The sequence below is a fragment of the Podarcis vaucheri genome, assembly GCF_965113315.1.
Source record: "Podarcis vaucheri genome assembly, chromosome: 9".
NCBI classification, from domain to species: Eukaryota; Metazoa; Chordata; class Lepidosauria; order Squamata; family Lacertidae; genus Podarcis; species Podarcis vaucheri.
This window is the reverse complement of record NC_138767.1, coordinates 4738490-4761548: the sequence shown is the minus strand read 5'-3', so window position 1 is coordinate 4761548 and position 23059 is coordinate 4738490. Positions and strand designations below refer to the sequence as shown.

The window sequence follows — 23059 nt, the reverse complement described above, 5'->3', positions numbered from 1 at the left end:
CTATGACTCTATGATTCTATGACTTTATACCGTGGTACTTTTGGTTACCGACACTTCAGGTTACAGACTCCGCTAACCCAGAAATAGTACCTCGGGTTAAGAACTTTGCTTCAGGATGAGAACAGAAATTGTGTCCGGCGGCACAGCAGCAGCTGGAGGCCCCATTAGCTAAAGTGGTGCTTCAGGTTAAGAACAGTTTCAGGTTAAGAATAGACCTCCAGAACGAATTAAGTCCTTAACCCAAGGTTCCACTGTATATAAGGGACGCGGGTGACGCTGTGGGTTAAACCACAGAGCCTAGGACTTGCTGATTAGAAGGTCGGCGGTTCGAATCCCCGTGACAGGGTCGCACCTGGTCCTTCAGGGGCACAATTACCCCATTCAGGACCAGGGAGTCCCCCACACCCACCTACCCTGTCCCCCCAAAACAGTACTTCTGTCTTGTCAGGATTCAACCTCAATCTGTTAGCCGCCTTCCATCCTCCAACCGCCTCCAGACACTCCACAAGCAATCGTTTCTCCACCGCCTGCAAGCTCACCTGCATTTTTAAACCACAGATGCCCATGAACCTGGAGCTTTCGCCACTGCAAAACAGACCCTGCGTGGCTCGGAATTTTGGTGGGCGAGATGGCAGGAGACAAGACTAAAGAACGGGACTCAAACACGGGGAGACTCAGGACCAAACGCTCAACTCAGCCATGAAGCTGAATGCAAAAGATGCTGCCCAGTCCCCACATCTCAGCCAAGTCCACCTTGCAGGGCTGTTGTGAGCCACACAGAGCCAGGGCTGGTGTTTCTGCGAGGCAGGCGGCAGGGAGAGAGGTCAAGACAAAGCAAATGATGAATACATTCACCCAGCCTGCACATTCCAGTCCTAAAACTTTGTTTCCCCCGAACTATGTTGTTCTGGCTTTCCACAATTACTCCAGGGGAAAGGAATGTCTGTGCTTCTGTTGTGGCTGGCCTGAGTTTACCACTCTGTAAGCCGGACGGGAATGGGCATGTGGTGAAAGCTTGCCGAAGATACCTCAGAGATTTGGTTCTCCCCACAGCTCCCTCTTCCCACGCAAACACCCCAGAATAGGAGGCTGGTCCAGGAGGGCAGTGCCGCATCGACCTTGACTTAAACCTCTCAGTGGGTGGCTCTACCTGTCGTTGCCTCTGGCGCCCCCTACTGCTGGTCTCCATGCCTCTTGCCCAACCGGTCTCAATGAGCCCCAGGCCCCGCCTATGCGCCAGGATCGCATTGCCCCAGTTCAACTCTAGATGGCGATGTTTAAGCTGCTGGGAAGGTGGGCTTTGGAGAGCCCACAACCCTGCGAGGTTGTCCATTCCACAGTCAAGCAGTGTCACAGAGGCAACAAGCTAACCCACTCCCTTCCATCCCACGGACCCGATTTAAATCGCCACAAACACCTTTCTGGTTTTTGAGAAAGAAAAATAGATGAGGAGCGCTGCATCCGAAGCTCTCCTCCCACCAACATGGCACACCTGACGCCTGCAAATTGAGACCAGGCACCCTTTGGAAACCCCAATCCTACAACATGGTAGACAGACAGACAGACAGACCAACCCCCGTTGGGGTGGGGAAACAGACAAAAATAACCCAGATTGTGTTTTTGCTAGGGGATAAATCTTAAGCAGTGTCGGCCAAACTTGGGTCTCCTGCTGTTTTGGGACTACGATTCCCATCATCTCCGACCACTGGTCCTGTTAGCTAGGGACCATGGGAGGTGTAGTCCCAAAACAGCTGGAGGGCCAAGTTTGGCCAACACTGATCTAAAGAATTTCAGGCGTTTTCTAAACATTTAGAAATAAGAAGGGGCTTGTGGAAATCAGGGAGCTTTGCAACAATTTGCAATGCAGCTGGAGAAGAAGCGCAGGAACTGGCTGCAGGTTCAATCCCGGAATGGGACAGCGGAATATTCCGGCATATTGCAGGCATATTGCAGATACTAGATGATTCCCAGTATCTCTTTCCAGGTCTACAATTCTATGATTGAAGAAAGGACAGACAGACAGACAGACAGACAGACAGGACACAAGACTGGGCCTTATAGTGAGCCAGACCATTGAGTCCATTTGGCTCAGTATCATCTACACTGACTTGTGGCTGCTCTCCCAGCCCTGTTTGGAGATGCTAGCAGCAGGAATCGAACCCAAGACCTTCTGCAGGAAAAGCAGGGTCTCTGCTGCTGAGCTGTAGCCCTTCCCCGGGGGGAACAGAGGGATCCTTGCAGGATGCAAGAAATGGGATCTGCAAGAGATTAGACCACCCTCCCAGTTCAGCCGCAGCCTCCAGCAAGGAGGACACAGGGCAGCTAGCGCGGGTCATCTGAGTGTCCGCTGACATCCTGACTCCAGAACGAGTTTTGTGTATGTGTGAGAGAGCGTGTGCGCATAGCTGAGAGATGACCTCACCCGCCGGCATTCCTCAAGATGCTGCTCAGGCCCAGGAGTTATTTTGAGTCACAGAATCCTGGAGTTGTGGAGTTGCAAGGGGCCCCCAGGGATCATCCAGCCCAACCCCCTTGAAATGCAGGGATCTCGGCTCGAGCTCCCATGACGGGTGGCCAACCAAACTGTGCTTCGAAACCTCTAAGGAAGGAGAGCCCTCAGTCTCCCGAGAAGGACCGTTCCCCTGTCAAACAGCTCTCGCGGTTCTTCCTGATATTCAGTTGGAATCTCCTTTCTTGTGAAAGGAACTGTGGGGTTGGGAGTGATAATAATAATAATAATGATGATGATGATGATGATGATGCAGGGGTCATGCCCACAGCCATCCCTGGGTCGACTCGAACCACCAACCTTCTGGTTAACAGCCAGACACCCTGACCCACTGCGCCACAGAGACCTCGGACTACGTTTTCCCGGATGGAGGATGGAGAGGTCTTTGTGGTTTCGTGGCTTTGTGTTTTAGTGCGCATTTTGTATTCCCCTTTTTGTAATTTTCTGCTGCAAACCGCCCCGGCATCTTCAGAGGAAGGGCGGTTTACAAGTTCAACAAGTAAATAAATAAATAAATAAATAAGCGCAGGGGGGTCAGACTAGATATCCCAGGGGGGTCCCTTCCAGTTCTGCAATTATATGTGGCCTGGAATCATAGCCTGCTGGACGGAGGGAGGAGACGCACCGATTGCTCCGCCCACTTTTGTGTCTGGCCACGCCCACCACCGGATTTCCACCACCCTGGAATGGGAATGCATCCCACCGGGGGGGGGGGGGGGTAAAAAGTTGCTTGTTTATTTATCAGTTGGAAGGAATTCAAAATGACTTGCAGTCCTAAAAACAAGGCGAGCCAGGGCAAAGGGGTGAGTCTTCAGCATCCTCCAGAAGCTATGCAATGAAGGTGCCAGGTAGTTCCTCCTTTCTCCTGTTGAAAGCAGTTCTGCAGGTCAGGGGCCACCACAGAGAAGGCCCTCTCCCACGGGGCTGCCTTTGAGCTTGCACTTCCGAGGGTGAAGGAAATAGCAAGAGGACAAAAAAAACAACCCTTCTCCATTTCTGGGACAGAATGACTCTGTGCGGCTGTTCAACTGGCTTTCATGAGATAAGGTTGAATTGCCTGATAGCCTTGGGCCTAATCCTATTCTTCTCCAGATAACATTCCAAATACCCTTATCAAAAGCCATTTGAGGTCATTTCATTCCTCCATCCCAAGGTTTGGGGTTCAGGCAAGGGGGAAAGTCACAGCGGGATTTCCCCCAAACCAGCCAGGATCCAAACACATACCCCCACCCTTTGGGGCCAGTTTGGAAGGGAAATGGTTTACACCCTTATTTCACAAATCACTTCCCATAAAACACCCCAAAGCGATTTAACGATACAATGAAAACGTACAGAAACACGGTTTCCTCCAGTGCAGATACAGAGCAGATTCAAAGTGTCTGCTTGCTGGGAAAAGAAGGAAGGTCTGAAATAATCATTAGAAAGATAGGAGATGGCGTCTGCCTGATATGTCGCAGAAGGGAATTCCAAAGGTAAACAGATGACCAAACCAAAGATCCAACTCTTACACCCTATGTAATTTGGTGCTGGGACTTAGCTATTGAAAAAGTTTGTGTGAGGGGTGATTTTTTTACATAGTAGTAAGTAATAGTAATTTATTATTTGTACCCCGCCCATCTGGCTGGGTTTCCCCAGCTACTTGGGGGGCTTCCAACAAAGATTAAAAATACATTAAAATGTCACACATTAAAAACTTCCCTGAACTGGGCTGCCTTCAGGTGTCTACTAAATGTCAGATAGTTGTTTATTTCCTTGACATCTGGTGGGAGGGTGTTCCACAGGGCAGGCGCCACCACCGAGAAGGCCCTCTGCCTGGTTCCCTATAACTTGGCTTCTCGCAATGAGGGAACCGCCAGAAAGAAGGCCCTCGGAGCTGGACCTCAGTGTCAGGGCAGCACAATGGGAGTGGAGACACTCCTTCGGGTATACATAGCAGCGAGGGGAATGGGCAGTGTGGTGTAGTGGTTAGAGTCCACTGCAGGGGGTTGGACTAGATGACCCTTGGTGTCCCTTCCAACTCTTATAGTTCTAGAATTCTATGTGTCAGCCGAAGACCTGGAAGAGACCAGGGTTTGAATCCCTGTAGAGCCACGAAGCTCACCGGGTGTGACCTCAAGGGCTGGTCACTGCCTCTCAGCCTAAGCTACCTCACAGGGCTGCTGTGTGGAGATTAAAGCGAGGAGAGGGAGAACCATGCACGCCACCTTGGGCTCCTCGGAGGAAAAAGTGAGCTATAAATGTAATTAATAAATACATGGCGATATTGTTAATTAGAGTGCCCAGGTTGCAGGTTCGATTCCCGCATGGAACAGCTGCATATTCCTCCTGCAGGGGGGGTTGGACTGGATGACCCTCAGGGTCCCAACTCCACAATTCTATGATATTTTAAGGCAAAACCACCACGACTAAGAAGTCTTTAAATCGCTCACCCCCCAGAAAAATGAATACAGTGGTGCCTCGCAAGATGAAAAGAATCCATTCTGTGATTCTCTTCGTGTAGCAGTTTTTTTGTCTTGCGAAGCAAGCCCATTGACGGATTAGCGGATTAGCGCTATTAGCGCTAGTAGCGGCTTTTAGCAGCTTTTAGCAGCTTATCGGATCAGCTGATAAGCGGATTAGCGGCTTAGAAAAAGGGGGGGAAATGGGAAAAAACCCGCAGGAACTCGCAAGACATTTTCGTCTTGCGAAGCAAGCCCATAGGAGATTCGTTTTGCGAAGCACCTCCAAAATGGAAAACTCTTTCGTCTAGCGAGTTTTCCGTCTTGCGAGGCATTCGTCTTGTGGGGCACCACTGTACAATCTTCAGGGGCCATTTTCATGCCAAGAGACAAACAAAATTCAGCCGGGCCAAAGATTCCGGATAAACGCTAGACACAATCGCTGGTCAATTCCAAGACTGATATGATGGAAGAGGAAGGAAGCTCTGTCCAAGTCGCCCAGAAGGATTTAGGTATATCAGAAGGTGCAAAAGGACGGCCGTCCTCGCAGGGAGGACCAGTGGCTATTAGAACCCAGTCTCCCTGCATCACCTTTCTTACCTGATTCCAGAGCAGGTACTGAGGACCACCCAGGAGCCCTCGAACCCTCGGACGTGGCCATGGTAGTAGCAGTGTTCCTGGAATCAGAGGGAACAGATTGGAACTGTGGGTTAGGTTGGTAGTTTTCTGCAGGGAAAAGTGTGCGGATTTTATACGCAAATCTGAGAGGCGGTCAGATGAACTGAAACCGGCCAGGGTGTCGAGATTTCGGATTTTGAAAAGCAGCAAAATTCCATCATGGATTTTTTTTTTAAAAATCATTATTATCAGTCTAAATTTTATCCCAACCCCCCTTTACTCTAGTGCAAACCTAACTCTAGAATATACATTTGAGTACCCATTGCAAAACTGAGAGAACGCTGAAGGGTGACTGTGGTTTGCTTTGTGCATCGTTTAGGAAAGTGCAAATTGTGATTGTTAAAAGAAATTTATTGTTTTTAATGCTAGAGTTAGGTTTTTATGCTAAAGTTAGAGCTCAACTGCACTACGGAATTTCAATCAAGAAAGTGCAGGCAGCCCTTCTCTTTAAGATTTTTGCTGTAAGATATGCTGCGTATCTTACGCAGCCCTGTGTTTAGAGGGAGGCCAACATAAGCCAGAGACAGTTGCCTGAACGAGTTTTCTTTTATGTTGGCTAAACATTTGTTTTTCAGCTGACAAAGATACTTTCCTTAGCAAAGTTCCGCCCGACTCCTTCCCTTCCCCAGGGCTACAACTGTTTTGCACAAAGTTACGGCAACTTGGGCTTTCAGAGGATCTCCTGGGTGCTGTGGCTTTTCCAAACTAATCTCAGTAGTGGAAAAAAATATGTTCCCTTCTTTATTTTCAACTCCCTTGGGCGCAGGGATTTAACCCAAATTATCTACAATTTTTGTTTAACCCGCAAGAAAGAAGGGCTTTTTCGCTGGCTAGGTTCAATTCTAATCCTTCTAACCTCCTTTGGGGTAGGTTTGCGGGGATGGCAGAAGGAGATAGGAACTGCCCATGCGATGCTCACCTGGTGGAAACTCTAGCTCACAGGGCCTTTAAATGTAAAACGTATTATGATCTCCCCAACAATTTCTAGACCATCTCTGTATCCCAATATGGAAACCAGAGACAGAGGTTATATCCTTCCTATTACAGGGGAGAGACCAGGAGCCCACCAAGACAGTAGCTAAGTTCCTCTATTTGATTTTTTTGCCGCCGAAATACACTACAGGATCCTGCCCTTGCTGGAGACCCACAGAAGTGAAATTGCTTGCCTCATTTTCTTCCCTTTTAGCAAATGACTGTATTATTGAAACGGCGATAAGATTGCACCGACCTATTTATTCTGAATGTTTGTAAATGATGCCAATTAAGATTTGATGATGGTGATGAATACTAGTTTCTGCAGGGCATCCTTTGCCAACCTGGTGCCCACTGGATGTTTTGGACTACAACTGCCATCAGCCCCAACCACTCCCCAGGTGTTGTTGGACTACAACTCCCATCATGTCTGAGCATTGGTCCTACTAGCGAGGAACAACAGGAGCTGTAATCCAACAACATCTGAGGACCCAAGGTTGAAAATATCGGCTCTAGACTGTGAACTTGTCATCCAGCGGGCATGCAAAACAGGACACACACTCTTTCCCATCCATATTTCCCAGGACTTACCAACAGCTGTCTTTATCAGGCTCTATTGGCCCTTGTCCAGCCCGTTACCAACCCCAGTTCCCGAAATCATGCCATTAGGCCGTGCTTCAGGACACTGTGTATTCTTACAGAGCTTTGAAAATCAATAAATGATCGCAATGAGCCAATTAAGGGCCAACTAAGCCATGTTAAGTGGTCGTGAAAAAATTATGATTGGTTTGCAGGATTAGTCATTCCTTTTTTTTTTATAATATTTTTTATTAGTTTTACAAAAGTTTTTATAACAGACAAACACAAAAAAGAAAACAAACAAACAAACAAGTATAATTTCATAATGTCATTTCATAAACTTCTTTCCTCGGACTTCCCCATACCTCCCCTTTCTGCATCCTCATGTCCAAATTTTATAGCAACTTATAAATGTTTTTTCCAACTCTAATTCGTCATAGTCCTTTCTTATTCTAATCTTATATTACTGCAACCCTTTCTCTCTATAGAATCTCGACATTCTAAACTTCATCAAGTTTATAGTAGTCCTTAAGATAAATCTTGAATTTCTTCCAATCTTCTTCCGCAGTCTCCTTTCCCTGGTCTCGAATTCTGCTCGTCATTTCCGCCAATGTCATATAGTCAATCACTTTCATCTGCCATTCTTCCACGGTGGGTAGATCTTGTGTCTTCCAATACTTTGCGATCAGTATTCTTGCTGCTGTTGTTGCGTACATAAAGAAAGTTCTATCCTTTTTTTGCACCAATTGGCCGACAATGCCCAAGAGAAAGGCCTCTGGTTTCTTAAGAAAGGTATATTTAAATACCTTTTTCATTTCATTATATATCATCTCCCAGAAGACCTTAATCTTCGGGCATGTCCACCAAAGATGATAAAAAGTACCTTCAGTTTCCTTACATTTCCAGCATTTATTGTCAGGCAAATGGTAAATTTTTGCTAGCTTAACTGGGGTCATGTACCACCTGTATACCATTTTCATCACATTTTCCTTTAAGGCACTACATGCCGTAAATTTAATTCCGGTGTTCCACAACCTTTCCCAGTCAGCAGACATAATATTATGACCAATGTCCTGTGCCCACTTAATCATAGCTGATTTAACTATTTCATCTTGTGTGTTCCATTTCAACAGCAAGTTATACATTCTTGACAAATTCTTAGTATTGGGTTCTAGCAATTCTGTCTCGAGTTTTGATTTTTCCACCTGGAAGCCAATTTTCCTGTCTTGTTTAAAAACCTCCGTTATTTGATAATAGTGGAGCCAATCTTGTACTTTGGGTTTTAGTTTTTCATGGCTCTTTAATTTCAGTTTCTCTCCATCCTGTTCTAAAATCTCACAATACTTTGGCCATCCGACCTCCATATTAACTTTCTTATGGGCCTTCGCCTCTAAGGGTGACAACCATCTAGGGGTTTTGTTTTCCAACAGGTCTTTATATCTCATCCAAACATTGAACAACGCTTTCCTTACAATGTGATTTTTAAAGGCACTATGCACTTTGATTTTGTCATACCATAAATATGCATGCCAACCGAATGCGTTATTGAAACCTTCTAAGTCCAAGATATCTGTATTCTCGAGGAGCATCCACTCTTTCAGCCAGCAGAATGCTGCTGCCTCATAGTACAATTTTAAGTCCGGCAGGGCAAATCCCCCTCTTTCTCTTGCATCTGTTAATATTTTATATTTTATTCTGGGCTTTTTGCCCTGCCAGACAAATTTCGCAATATCTTTCTGCCACCTCTTGAAACAGTCCATCTTGTCAATAATCTGCAAAGTTTGAAACAAAAATAACATTCTAGGCAATACATTCATCTTAATTACTGCAATTCGGCCTAACATTGATAATCTCAAATTTGACCATATTTCTAAGTCTTTTTTAATTTCTAACCAACATTTTTCATAATTGTCCTTATATAAATTCAAATTTTTAGATGTTAAATTAACCCCTAGGTATTTCACCTTCTTAACCACCATCAAACCCGTCTCTTCTTGAAACTTATTCTTCTCCATATCTGTCAGGTTTTTCCCTAAGACTTTAGTTTTTTGTTTATTCAATTTAAATCCAGCTACCTGGCCAAATTGTTGAATTATCTCCAACACCTTTTTCGTGCTAGTGTATGGCTCTTGTAAAGTCAGAACTAAGTCATCTGCGAAAGCCCTTAACTTGTAATGTTTTGCTCCGACCTGTACACCTTTAACTTGCTGGTCCTCTCTAATCATGTTCAGCAACACCTCCAGGACCGAAATAAAAAGCAATGGGGAAATTGGGCACCCCTGTCGTGTTCCTTTTTCTATCTTAAGTTCCTCAGTTATTACATTGTTTACAATCAACTTAGCTTTTTGTTCGGAATATATTGCACCCATACCATTCTCAAAACCTTGTCCTACCCCCATCCCATGAAGGTTCTTTTTCATAAAACTCCAAGAAATGTTGTCAAAGGCTTTCTCCGCATCCACAAATATCAAAACTGCTTTAGTATTTATGTTCACCTCTAACTTTTCCAAAATGTCTATTATATTCCTAACATTGTCTGAGAGGTGTCTCTTTGGGAGAAAGCCTGCTTGGTCTCTATGAATCTTTTCCATCAATACTCTTTTAAATCTTTTTGCTAAAATGTCTGCAAAAATTTTGTAATCCACATTGAGTAACGAGATTGGGCGGTAGTTCTTCAATTGAGTCTTTTCAGTCTCTGTCTTTGGTATGAGTGAAATATATGCTTCTTTCCACGATTCAGGTGCCTTTTTTCCCTCTAAGATCTCATTACAGACATCCTTTAACGGTTGTATCAACCATTCCTTTAACGATTTGTAATATCTGGAAGTCAGTCCATCTGGCCCTGGAGATTTGCCCAATTGCATGTCCTGAATGGCACCCTCTATCTCTTGTTCTGTTATTCTCTGGTTTAGATCCACCTTACTTTGAGGAGAGATTTTTTGTAATCCATGTTTATTGAGGAATTTATCTATGTCTTCTTCATTTTGTAATCCTTGGGAATAAAGTTTTTTGAAATAACTCACAAAACAGTTTCTTATCTCATTTGGTTTAGATATGATCCTTCCATCCACTTCCAAACTTGAAACTGTATTTAATTTCTGTCTTTTCTTGAGTTGCCATGCCAAGAGTTTGCCACATTTGTCTGCCGACTCAAATGTCTTTTGTCTCATTTGCTTTATTTTCCACTCTATCTCTTGGTTCATCAATTCCATATATTGTGTTTGATACAATTTAATCTCCCTCAAAATCTCCTGGGACTTTGGTTTTGACCTTAATTTTTTCTCTCCTTCTTTTATCTTTTCCAAAATTTTTTCTCTTTTCTCCTTCTGCTTTCTCTTCTTTATTGAGTTTTGTTGAATCAAAAACCCTCGCATCACAGCTTTACTTGCGTCCCAGATCACTCTTCTTTCCACATCGCCCCTTAGATTGATTTCAAAATAGTCCTTTAAGGTTTTTTGGGCCTTCAAGTGGAACTCTCTATCTCGAAACAGGGTGTCATTCATTCTCCATCTAAACTGACCAGTTGTTGTAAGTTTCATTTCCATCTTCACGGCGTTATGGTCGGAGCAGGTTTTTGGGCAGATTTCTACCTTCTTAATCTTCGGAGCCATTCCACTAGTAATCCAGATTTGGTCGATTCTGGTCCAGGTCATCTTTGCTTGGGAGAAAAAGGTTCCCTCTCTTTCAAGAGGGTTCCTTGTTCTCCAAATGTCTATTAAGTCCATATTTTCAGTCATTTCAAAAAAAGTCTTCGGGAGTCTCCCTTCTTTAGTGAGTATCAGTCTTTGTGTCTTGTCCATGTTTGTAGAAACTACACCATTCATATCTCCCATGATTATCATGTTATATTCCAAATAGTCCATCAGGGTTTCATGAAGTTTTTTGAAGAATTCTGCTTTACCTTCATTTGGTGCATAAATCCCAATTATCAAAAATTTTTCTCCTTGTGCTTGAATCTCCACCGCTAAATATCTTCCTTCTTCATCTTTAAAAATCATTTTTGGGGCCCACTTCTCTTTTACATAAATCACAACTCCTCTTTTTTTCACTTTGTCCGACGAGATAAATTCTTGTCCCAATTTTTTATTCATAAGCAGTCTCCTGTGGGCTCTGGTTATGTGAGTTTCCTGTAGACAAATCACGTCCAGTTGTTCTCTGTACAAAATGTGGAATACTTGTCGTCTCTTCAAAGGCATGTTCATCCCATTACAATTCCAGCTAAGGAATTGCAGGGCCATCTTGTTATTTTTCTGGTATTCCTCCAACTGCTCCCAATTGTTGTTCCTCCTCTGTTGGTGGTGGAAGGTTCTGTCCAAATGAGAGGTTCAAGATATCTATTACACTCCTTTGCTCAGCAATTGGGTCTACAGTTCCTTTCTGTAGATCTTCTTGATTTTTATGCAGGAAGCTGTCTTTATCCTGTGTCGTCTTTATTTTCACCTTCTTCCCCCTATAGTCAAAGGACAGTCCCTGTGGAAATTCCCACCTAAAACGAATGTTGTTCTTCTTGAGCAAGTAAACCAGGTCCTTATAAGAAGCTCTCAAGTCCAGAATATGTTTAGGGATATCTTTAAAGATCTGTATCGGTGAATTCCCAATTTGTAAGGCCTTTTCGAAATGCAGTCTTAATATTTTGTCTCTTTCCTCCTTCGATCTCAAGGTGATCAAGCAGTCTCTCGGTACCTTTCTATTCTGTCTTCTGCCCAGTCTGAATGCCGTTGTGATTTTGATTTCGTCTTCCTCTAAGTCTTCCCAAGCATCAGCAAACTCCTTCGTTAAAAAGTCCGTGAGATTGTCTCCTTCGTCCTCTGGAATTGATCGTAATTTCAGATTCCTTTCTTTTCTTTGTAGTTCCCACAGTGCCAGAGTTGCATCGTGGTCATAGACCTTCCTGGCAATCGGTTCTAATTTTTCCTGAGTCTCTCCAGCAATAGTTCTGGCTTCCTCCGCAATTTGACGTGTGGCAGAGTTCTCTTGCGTAAGCTTATTTATAGATTCTGTATTCAAATCAAGTCTTGCTGTCAAGTCTGTCAATTTCTGTGAGTTCTCTGTCAATTTCTTAGTGTTCTCTGCCGTTTGCTTTGTTAAATTCTCCAGGGATTGATTTATCTTAAGAAGGGCTTGCGATACTGCATCCATGGAGACTGCTGTACCTCTTTCTTGTCCTGTTGTCACTGTAGAAGTTATTCCTGAGATCGAGCCTCTTTTCTTGTGTTGCTGCAGCTGTTGTTGATATTGCCTTGTCTTGGCTCTCGTGCTTATCTCGTCTGCTGGGCCACTCATATCCCAAGGTCGTTTCCCACAAGAGCCTTCTCCTAAGAAAATTCCACTGTCCCAAAGCGTAGCAACTTTTAGTTTACCCTCTAGAGGGAGCAAATCAGAATGTCCGCAAACCGAAATAAAGAGTGTTAAAAAGCAAATTTATCAGGAGGCTTCTATAAGTATAATGCAACACTTTCCCAGTAAATAGAGTCCCAGCCTTCCCTGATATAATGTATCCACAAAGTCCCAAAACTTTGTAACAAATAAACAATAAAGCTTCCACTTTGTTACTTTCACAGGAATCTGAAGTCAGTTCAGTGTTCCTTTGTTTTATGAGCAGTTCGTACCAGGTTGGAGGCTGCAGAAAGTTTCCTTTTCCTTTAAATTAGTCATGCAGCTTATAAAGTCACTTTTTCCTCCCCTCTGCCCTGCAAGCTGGAGGGGATAGTCAAAGTCCAAATGTCGGGTTCAAGCATTTAAAAACGATTTTCCCTTACGGATGCAGCTTAGTAACTTTCGTTGCTTTGATTATCATGCAGTCGGGGGAAGGCAGACTTCCTTAATTTTTGCCTTTCCCGTTTTCAGCCTAATTTCAGGTAGTTTTAATTCGAATAGAGGTTCAGTCTTACTCACGGGTCTTTTTTTGTCCAGATTATTCAGGAAGGGAATCGGCGCTCTCCACCAATGGCGACGCGGCTTCACTCTGCGGGCTGGGTAGCGATTCTCAGCACCGCGCTCCCCCGTTGTCGTTCCGGAGCCTTTAAAAAGGCTCTTTCTGCGGTAAAGAGGGGGCGCTTCGGGTGCCCACCGAATCTCCTTGTTCACAGGATCCGTTCCTGTGATTTTAGGGGTCCCCCGCTTGCCGAAGCGGGTCAGACCCGAACTCGCAGAGCCGTCCTCTCTCCGGAGCTCGGAGAGAGAGCAGCCATTAGCGCTGGCGCCGAACCGGAAGTCCCCAGGATTAGTCATTCCAAAGCAATCTCTTAATTTGCTCCAGCCTGGGGTTTCTGTATCTTCACAACTAAACCCTTTTCACCAAGCACTGAGATGGAGGGACCATCCTGATTTCTGAGGATGGAGTGATGGACAGGCATTGGCTGGCTTCTCGGTTCTCGCATCGTGATTTTTGCTGGCGCCTGCTCTTGGGATTCAGTGCCCACTGCATGAGATTGTTTTGCCTCTCTGTTTTATGCTGGAATTCGTTTACTTATCACTCGTTGTTGTTGTTGTTAAATTTACATACCGCCCTATACCCGGGGGCCTCAGGGTGGTTCACAGAACAAAATCAAAACACAAAGCCACAAAATACACAATCAAAATAAAAACAACCACCCAATAACCAACACCCCCCCCAAAAAACCCCACATTTTAAATTGATACTTGCTGTCTAGCTTTATCTGGTTGCCAATGGTTACTGTTAATTTGATTCTGAATTGATTTTAGAATGTATTTCAATAAATTGACTGTGACTTTATGTAAACTGTGCTATTTTTACTGTTGTTAGCCGCTCTGAGCCCGGCTTTGGCTGGGGAGGGTGGGATATAAATAAATTATTATTATTATTATTATTATCATTATTATTATTATCATTATCATTATCATTATCATCTTCTCTATCAGTTTGGCGGTTTCCTCCTCCTCGAAGCTCATGTTACGGCGTTTCATGTGTTATTCTTTGTAAGCCACCCAGAGAAGGCTGCCATTGGGTGGCACATCAATGCACTTGATAAAGGAATTAAGTGCTGCCCTGGCACTGCACATCTCAACATCACCAATTTCCCCAGCCTGACACAACTTACTTACCGTGAGGTTTGGTGAAACGGTCATGGGCTGACCTCCCTTTTCATAATGGGTTTCCGTATAATCTGGTGACAACAGCCTGCTGGGAAAGAAAGGGAGAGTGAGTTCTCGGATGAAATATGTGTGATGAAGTTCCTGTCCATAACCTTTTATTATTAATCATGTTTCAAATTTGTAGAGTTGGGACCCCACGAGATATCTAGCCTAACCCAGGAATAAGGAAGCATCTCCAAGCATTTTCAACAGAAGGCAACAGAAACCGTGTACAAAACCATTGGGCATATAAAAAGAAAACCGTGGCAAATGCAAAAACAATAGCACGTTGTTATGCACTGAGTTGAATAGGATCCAGAATGCTGCAGTCTGATTGGTCCTAGAACAACAGGATCCAGAATGCAGCAGTCTGATTGGTCCTAGAACAATAGGACCCAGAATGCAGCAGTCTGATTGGTCCTAGAACAATAGGATCCAGAATGCAGCAGTCTGATTGGTCCTAGAACAATAGGATTCAGAATGCAGCAGTCTGATTGGTCCTAGAACAACAGGATTCAGAATGCAGCAGTCTGATTGGTCCTAGAACAATAGGATTCAGAATGCAGCAGTCTGATTGGTCCTAGAACAACAGGATTCAGAATGCAGCAGTCTGATTGGTCCTAGAACAATAGGATCCAGATTGCAGCAGTCTGATTGGTCCACAGGAGCCACCCAATCCAGCTCAGGTGGAAGTGAATCCGCAACCTGATTGGCCTACAGGAGAATCCCGGAATTAGCCAATCACGTGGGTTCCCATCATGTAAATAATGTATATAAAGCAGACATTCTGGGGGAACTTCCATTCCTCCTCACCACTATGAGCTGAATAAAGAGCATGAAATCCACCCTCGACTCCAAGTATATTTCACACGTATAAAACAAATTCAGGTACGGCTCAGCAAACAGGCTGTCCACACAGGAACCCTCGGTTGCATTGAAACGGCATTTATTCCCACCCAAAATCCCACTTGGCTCTGCCTTAAGTAAAGGATTTTTGCAGGTTTCTGAACAGAAGCCTTCACTAAGAGAGAAGGCGCTCCGTTTTCCTTCAATTCGAGAGACCAGAAATTCTTCCCACACCCCAAAACTCAGAACACAAAACACAGCCAAAGGGGTCAGTTGAAGAACTGCCTTAAATGGAGCGATGTGGCAGTTTCTTCGCTAAGCCAGGCACCCGGGAGTCGGAGAGGATCTCTCTCTGATGAATCACAATTCCCCCCACCCCCCAAAAAATACCACTGAGATTAACTCCTCATGCCCTTCCCCCTGGGTTCCTGACTCAGGGCCATCCATCTGGAGGCACAAGAATGGAGAGGGAGGATGATTTCATGAAGCAAAACCTGGGTACTTATTTTGTTTCAAATAACTAAGGCATGATTCCTTTACCCAGGAAAGCTGACTTAAGTGGTTTTCATAGATTAAGGAGATGTGAGTAACGTCGGATGATGTGGCGCAATTCCGGACATCACAGCCCCAGAACTTGGAGACAGGGAGTTGCTCAGAGTGGGCAGGATGGGACCATTTGGCTGATTCACTGTGAGAATCGGTCTGCAGAGGATTGGGTGCAGGAAGTGGGGTTTAGTGGTTAGAGCGTCAGACTACGCTGCGATTCACCCTGAGATCAAAACAGTGGGTTACAAATGTAATAAATAAATAGAAAACTTATTGTGTGAGATTGTACAGGGAAAAACACGGAATAACAGATACAATCTTGCTTAAAATGTATATAGGAAGTGCAGTGTAAGCAATGGAAATCAATCAATGAAATTTTATTATTGAGATATATCTAGAATAAACTTGGGAGAAATTCTTCCAACTTTTCTTCTTCTTCTTTTCTCTTTGTTTTTCTTCTTTTTTCTTTATCTTTTGTTCCTTTTACATGTGTATGTGCTTATTTGAAATATATATGTATGTATTTGCAATATTTTGCAACAATTATGTTAAATAAACAATAAAAATGTCATAAATAAATAAATAGAAAAGAAAAAAATAAACAGGACCTGGGAGAGACCAGGGTTCGAACTGCCATGAAGCTCGCTGGGTGAACTTGGGGGTTCCTCCCTGAACCTGTGGCAGGGAGTTCCACAGGTTAGTTATACACTGTGTGAAGGACTTCCTTTATTCTGTCCTCAATTTCTCAACATTCACTGAATGTCCATGAGATCTAGCATGATGAGAGAGGGATAAAAAAACCTTTCTCCGGCCACTTTCACAATTCCCAGCGGCTCGGCGCCTCCCTTTATCAGATCAAGTAGCAAAGTTGATCCCACGAGCGCCTCTCCAAAGGGCCTGTTTTCTCCCACCATTGATGATCTGAAGGGAAAGTGGGGAGCCAGGCAAGGGAGGGAGAGACTCAGAATTCATCCTGGCCTCTGCTTTTGATTAATGCTCTTGTCTCCATTCCTGGCTTTTTATCATCCTCTCCAACATCGGGAAGTGATTTGTCAGCGGCAAAGCTGGGCTAGATGTCATTCCCTGAGCCTCCCAGCACGGCTGTTGAGAGACGGCGGACAGCTGTGGGAAAAAGGCAGCGATGGGATTCACTGCAAGCTTTTTTGGGGGGGTGGGGGGCTGCCATGGGGCGGGCAGTGGGTGGGGGAGACCCAGCAGATAAGAGCAAGGCCTGCTCTTTTTTCCCAGGCTCTTTCGAGACGGAAAAGTCAAGATGGCTTTGCTCTCCGACGAGGGCTCCCTAGACAACTGGGGTGGGATTGGCGCTGCCTTTTCCGCAAGGAAAGGGTAAAGCGTTCGGGGCTTTTCAGCTTAGCCGGAGGAAAGACTTCCAAGGGGAAAGACATGAAGGAGACTTACAAATCTGAGCAGAGAAAATTTACTTTTCTTCCAGGGCCGATAACGGCAGGGCAAACCAAACGAAGTCTTTCTTCATACAGCATCTTATAGGGCTGCCAAATTTCAAGAAGTAAAAAAACCAGGACACCCCAAAAGCTGCTGAGCTCTTTTTTAGGAAGATCCCCCCCCAAAAAAAACCCGTGATTTTTCAATTGACTTCCCTAAGATCCAGGACAAGTCGCCTGGATTCCCCCAGACACCTATTATTATTACAGTCATACCTCGGGTTACAGATGCTTCAGGTTGCGTTTTTTCGGGTTACGGACATGCCGAAACCTGGATTTACCAGAATGGGTTACTTCCGGGTTTTGGTGGTCGTGTATGCGCAGAAGCGCTAAATTGCACTTTGCTCATGTGCAGAAGCGCTGAATCGCAATCTGAGCATGCGCAGACATGCCACTGTGGGTTGCAGACGCTGCCAGTTGCGAACGTGCATCCTGCACAGATCACGTTCGCAACCCGAGCTTCCACTGTATTATTATTATTATTCATTCATTCAACTTATTTTGTTGTTTAGTTGTTTAGTCATGTCCGACTCTTCATGACCTCATGGACCAGAGCATGCCAGGCACTCCTGTCTTCCACTGCCTCCCGCAGTTTGGTTAGACTCATGCTGGTAGCTTCAGGAACACTGTCCCAGCATCTCGTCCTCTGTCGTCCCCTTCTCCTTGCGCCCTCCATCTTTCCCAACATCAGGGTCTTTTCCAGGGGGTCTTCTCTTCTCATGAGGTGGCCAAAGTCTTGGAGCCTCAGCTTCAGGACCTGTCCTTCCAGTGAGCACTCAGGGCTGATTTCCTTCAGAATGGAGAGGTTTGATCTTCTTGCAGTCCATGGGACTCTCAAGAGTCTCCTCCAGCACCAGAATTCAAAAGCATCCGTTCTTCGGCGATCAGCCTTCTTTATGGTCCAGCTCTCACTTCCATACCTCACTACTGGGAAAACCATAGCTTTAACTATATGGACCTTTCAACTTATACACCGCCCTATACCAGGAGGTCTCAGGCAGTTCACAAGAAGACCACAACATATAAAATCAAACCAAAAGCAATAACCCAATAACCCCAACACACAAAAAGCCACATTCTAAAAGGGTGTTGGGTGTCAATAAGATCAACCAAAGGTCTGGTTTAAAATGAACCTTTTTGCCTGGCACTTAGAGGTATATAATGAAGCACCAGGTGAACTTCCCTAGGGAGAGCATTCCACAGATGGGGAGCCACTGCAGAGAAGGCCCTGTTCTCGTGTTGCCACTCTCCAGACCTCTTGAGGAGGAGGCACACGAAGGAGGACCTCAGAAGACGATCTCAGGGTCTGGGTAGGTTCATATGGAAAGAGGTGGTCCTTGAGGTATTGCAGACCTGAGCCATTTAAGGCTCTATAGGTAAAAACCAGCACTTTGAATTGAGCCCGGAAACCAATTGGTAGCCAGTGCAGTCGGACCAGGATCGGTGTAAGATGCTCAAACCATCTTGCAGTCCGGTGAGCAACCTGGCCACTGAATTCTGCACTAGCTGAAGTTTCCGAACCGTCTTCAGAGGCAGCTCTACATATAACGCATTGCAGTAAACTAACCTTGAGGTTACCAGAGCATAGGCAACAGTAGTTAGGCTATCCCTGTCCAGATAGGGGCGTAGCTGGGCCACCAGCCAAAGCTGATCAATTCTGCCTTTGAAATCCCAGTAATATAGGAAGCTGCCTTACCCTGAGGGTTTCAGGTACGGGTCATTCCTGGCCCTGTGTGGAGATAAAGGTAAAGGGTAAAGGGACCCCTGACCATTAGGTCCAGTCGTGACCGACTCTGGGGTTGCGGCGCTCATCTCGCTTTACTGGCCGAGGAAGCCAGTGTACAGCTTCTGGGTCATGTGCCCCGCATAACTAAGTCACTTCTGGCGAACCAGAGCAACGTACGGAAATGCCGTTTACCTTCCCGCCAGAGCGGTACCTATTTATCTACTTGCACTTTAACATGCTTTCGAACTGCTAGGTTCGCAGGATTTTCAAGGGTGCCCGGTCTCAATTTGCAGGCATCAGATGTGCCGTGTTGGTGGGAGGAGAGCTTCGGATGCAGCGCTCCTCATCTATATTTTTCGCAAAAACCAGAAGGGTGTTTGTGGCAATTTAGATCGGGTCCGTGGGATGGAAGGGAGAGAGTTAGCTTGTTGCCTCTGCGACACGGCTTGACTGCAGAATGGACAACTTCGCAGGGTTGTGGGCTCTCCGAAGACCACCTTCCCAGCAGCTTAAACATCGCCATCTAGAGTTGAACTGGGGCAATGCGATCCTGGCGCATAGGCGGGGCCTTGGACCGCTTGGGCAAGAGGAGTGGAGACCAGCAGTAGGGGGCGCCAGAGTCAACGACAGGTAGAACCACCCACTGAGAGGTTTAAGTCAAGGTCGATGCGGCACTGCCCTCCTGGACCAGCCTCCTATTCTGGGGTGTTTGCGTGGGAAGAGGGAGCTGTGGGGCGGCCCAAATCACTGAGGCATCTTCGGCAAGCTTGCACCCCCCACTCTTCCCCATCCAGCTTGCAGAGGGATAAGCTCAGAAACAGAGGTCATCTAGGGGTCCTGTGATTCTATGGTTCTGTGATCTCCTTCCTCTCTTGTCGTCTCCTGGCTACTTCGGAGAGAGCGAGAGATAGAGCCGCAACAAGCTCTCCAAGCTTGGCAACGCTTTCCAAGCTCAAGTCTATCTCCCAAACACTTCCTGCCTCGGCTTTGCTCCAAGCTAAGCGAGGTTTTTCAGCAGGGGTGCTGGCAGCCGCCTTGAGCATTAGCAGAGTCTCGACTCTGTTTGTTTTTCTCTGCTTTCCTCCTCGCCTCTCCCTCCGTGACAAACCGCCCCCCCCACCCAGCCCGTCGACAAATCCATTTATGTATAAAAGAAATGAAATAACATTCCAGAATGTGCAGCGAGTGGAGGTTGTCGGGAACCAAAGGACACTGCGGTCCAGGAGAGAGCAGCATCTTTGGCTGCAGGGCAAGACCCAAAACACCTCCAGAAATTGTTTCAGAGGGGCAGAAGTGATCACAAGCGTGAAAACTGCGCAAAGACCTCACTCGGATCAGAAGGTGCTAGGTTTGGAAACGGAAGTTTAGGCTTAGAATTTTGTTGCTATTAATTTCACCTCCCTGGTAATGTTTTTTTCTAAACATTCGTATTGATGGTTACTGGAAACTGGCCTAGAAAGCTCAGCTAGAAATTATGATGATTATTAGTCCTCACAAAAGCGATCAAAAACATGCACCACTTGAAACACCACAAGCAATTGCAACAAATCTATCCAATAAAAACCGTTGGGGGGGAAACCCCACACCCATACAAACAAAACACAGATCTCTAAAAGAGGCCACAAATACCTGACACCCTTCAAGTGAAAAGCCAAAATCCTGTGTAAAAAGGAGAGCTTTTCCCTTGCACCAAAAAGACAGGGAAAGATATCCTCTATGGGGAAAGCATTCCATAAGCAGGGAGCTACCACTGAAAAGGCCCTGTTCTTGTGTTGCCAGCCTCTGGGCACACAGAGAAGGACCTCAGGGGACAAGTGCAGGGTCTGGGTCAATTCCTGGGGGGGAAGGCAGTCCTTGAAATATTGGGGTCCTGGTCCGCCAAAGGCTTCAGAGGTCACAGCCAGCACTTTGAATGGAGCCCAGAAATCAAGGTTTTCATCCACATTCCTGCTTGCCCTGTGCCTAGAAAAGCACGGGGTCAAAGCGGTTTCGCCTTTGCTCTGCCGCTTTCCCCTGGGGGAACCCGTGGTGGAGTGCTGAATTGGAACAAACGGCAGGGGTTTTCCTTGGATTGCTGTTTGTTCCGATTTAGTGCTAAAGAGCAGGTTTTCTAGGGGAAAGCGACAGAGCAAAGACGAAACCCGCTCTTTACACTAAATCGGAACAAACAGCAATCCACTCTGCCACTTGTTCCAATTCAGCACTCCCCCGCAGGTTCCCCCAGAGGAAAGTGGAGGGGCAAACATCAGTGTCTAGTTTTAGCCCAAAAACTAAGAAAACTGTGAGATGAACCACTCTGTGAGTTTGGCAGCTCCTTCTCAGATAACAGAGAGCTAAGGTCTTGCAAAGGGCAGCAAGCAGGGCAGAGTCATCCAACGGGGAGAAAGGAAAGGAAGGAGATGCACAATTGTTCTATTGGGAAGCTGAACAGTATTCCTGGGCTGTTAGCACTTTGCACAAGATAGATCGAAGCTATGCATAATAGTCCAGGATGGAAGTGAGAGCTGGACCATAAAGAAGGCTGATCGCCGAAGAATTGATGCTTTTGAATTCTGGTGCTGGAGGAGACTCTTGAGAGTCCCATGGACTGCAAGAAGATCCAACCTCTCCATTCTGAAGGAAATCATCCCTGAGTGCTCACTGGAAGGACAGATCCTGAAGCTGAGGCTCCAAGACTTTGGCCACCTCATGAGAAGAGAAGACTCCCTGGAAAAGACCCTGATGTTGGGAAAGATGGTGGGCGCAAGGAGAAGGGGACGACAGAGGACGAGATGGTGGGACAGTGTTCTCGAAGCTATCAGCATGAGTTTGACCAAACTGCGGGAGGCAGTGGAAGACAGGAGTGCCTGGCGTGCTCTGGTCCAGGGGGTCACAAAGAGTCAGACACGACTAAACAACTAAACAACAACAAATACCTGAAGGAGCGTCTCCACCCACATCGTTCTACCCAGACATTGAGGTCCAGCTCTGAGGGCCTTCTGGTGGTTCCCTCCCTGCGAGAAGTGAAGTTACAGGGAACCAGGCAGAGGGCCTTCTCAGTGGTGGCGCCCGCTCTGTGGAACACCCTCCCACCAGATGTCAAGGAAATAAACAACTAACTGACTTTTAGAAGGCATTTGAAGGCAGCCCTGTTTAAGGAAGCTTTTAATGTTTGATGTTTTGTTGTATTATTAATCTTTTGTTGGAAGCCGATGGGCAGGATATTGTTGTTGTTGTTGTTGTTGTTGTTGTTGTTGTTGTTGTTGTTGTTGCATATTTAAATTGGCAAAAGGATGGTGAATCTGTTCTTGCTCATCTGGTCTTTGTTGCAATGGTGCTGCGATTACAGGGTTGCGTCGTTCGAGCTGCAGATTTTAAGACCTGCCGTTTGCTGTGTCGCCAAAACTGTTTGCTGTGGTTGTCCTGTTTGCAAAGAAAAGCTTGGACAGGCTGACCACAATGTTTGTGAGCAAGAACTGCGTTGCTGGTGTTTCCAGCTCAACTGCTGGTGTTTAGTCTGATTATGACTCCAGCTCAAGAAAATGTGTTTACTTTAACTCTTGGCACGTTTCGTCCCATCTAAGTCCCGTAGGACCCAAACAGCAGAGGTTGCACAAGCCGCCCTTAGATTTGGGAAAAGAATTCCCGCCAGCCCCTCTGTAACGAAAGCAGGAACCCAAATGCCCGGGTGCATGGAGGGAAGCCATTTGAGGGAACACCGGGAGCGAACTGGCGCCCACGGTCGGCAGCAGCCATTTTGAAAAAAGCTCTCATAAGAGACTCCCCATGCCAAGCGTAATAAACGAAAATCTGCCCTTATTCCCTTATGGGGGACACAAGAGCCCTTACAGAGACCTTTGCAGGTTCTCCATCGGTCGGAGAAAAGAACAGAGGCCAACCAGAGAATATTGAGAAGCAAAGCAGCTCGTAAGCCTGATCTTTCTTGAACTGTTGCAACAGGGTGCCCCCTTCACACGCAGGAAAGGAAGAGGACCCCAAACAAAGGTGTGCCTGCCCTTATATAGACATTTTAAATTGCCCGCCCTGGAGTCCAAGACCACCCCAAGACACATCATACCTACATCACAGAAAGGGGTGGTCTACAACAGAAATCTGAGTGCATTGTTTATCTCCTGTCTGGCAGGTTACCTGTTAATGCTTACTTGATTGGATACCCTGGGGATCCTGGCCAGTCTTTTGTAGTGACAAATACTTAGTTCCTGAGCCA

At 45.8% G+C, this 23059-nt stretch overlaps 1 protein-coding gene across 2 annotated transcripts in view; it reads right to left on the bottom strand.

Moving 5' to 3' along the window:
• The window catches only part of ADAM33 (ADAM metallopeptidase domain 33), a 105532-nt gene that overhangs the window by 42234 nt on the left and 40239 nt on the right, over positions 1-23059 (bottom strand). The window contains exons 4-5 of one of the 2 annotated variants that reach the window (XM_082236364.1): positions 14242-14320; positions 5548-5624 (exon numbers count right to left, since the gene is read on the bottom strand). In XM_082236364.1, coding sequence (XP_082092490.1) covers positions 5548-5624; positions 14242-14320 — 156 coding nt within the window. The remainder of the gene's footprint in view (positions 1-5547; positions 5625-14241; positions 14321-23059) is intronic. The other variant, XM_082236365.1, reaches the window with a different exon arrangement.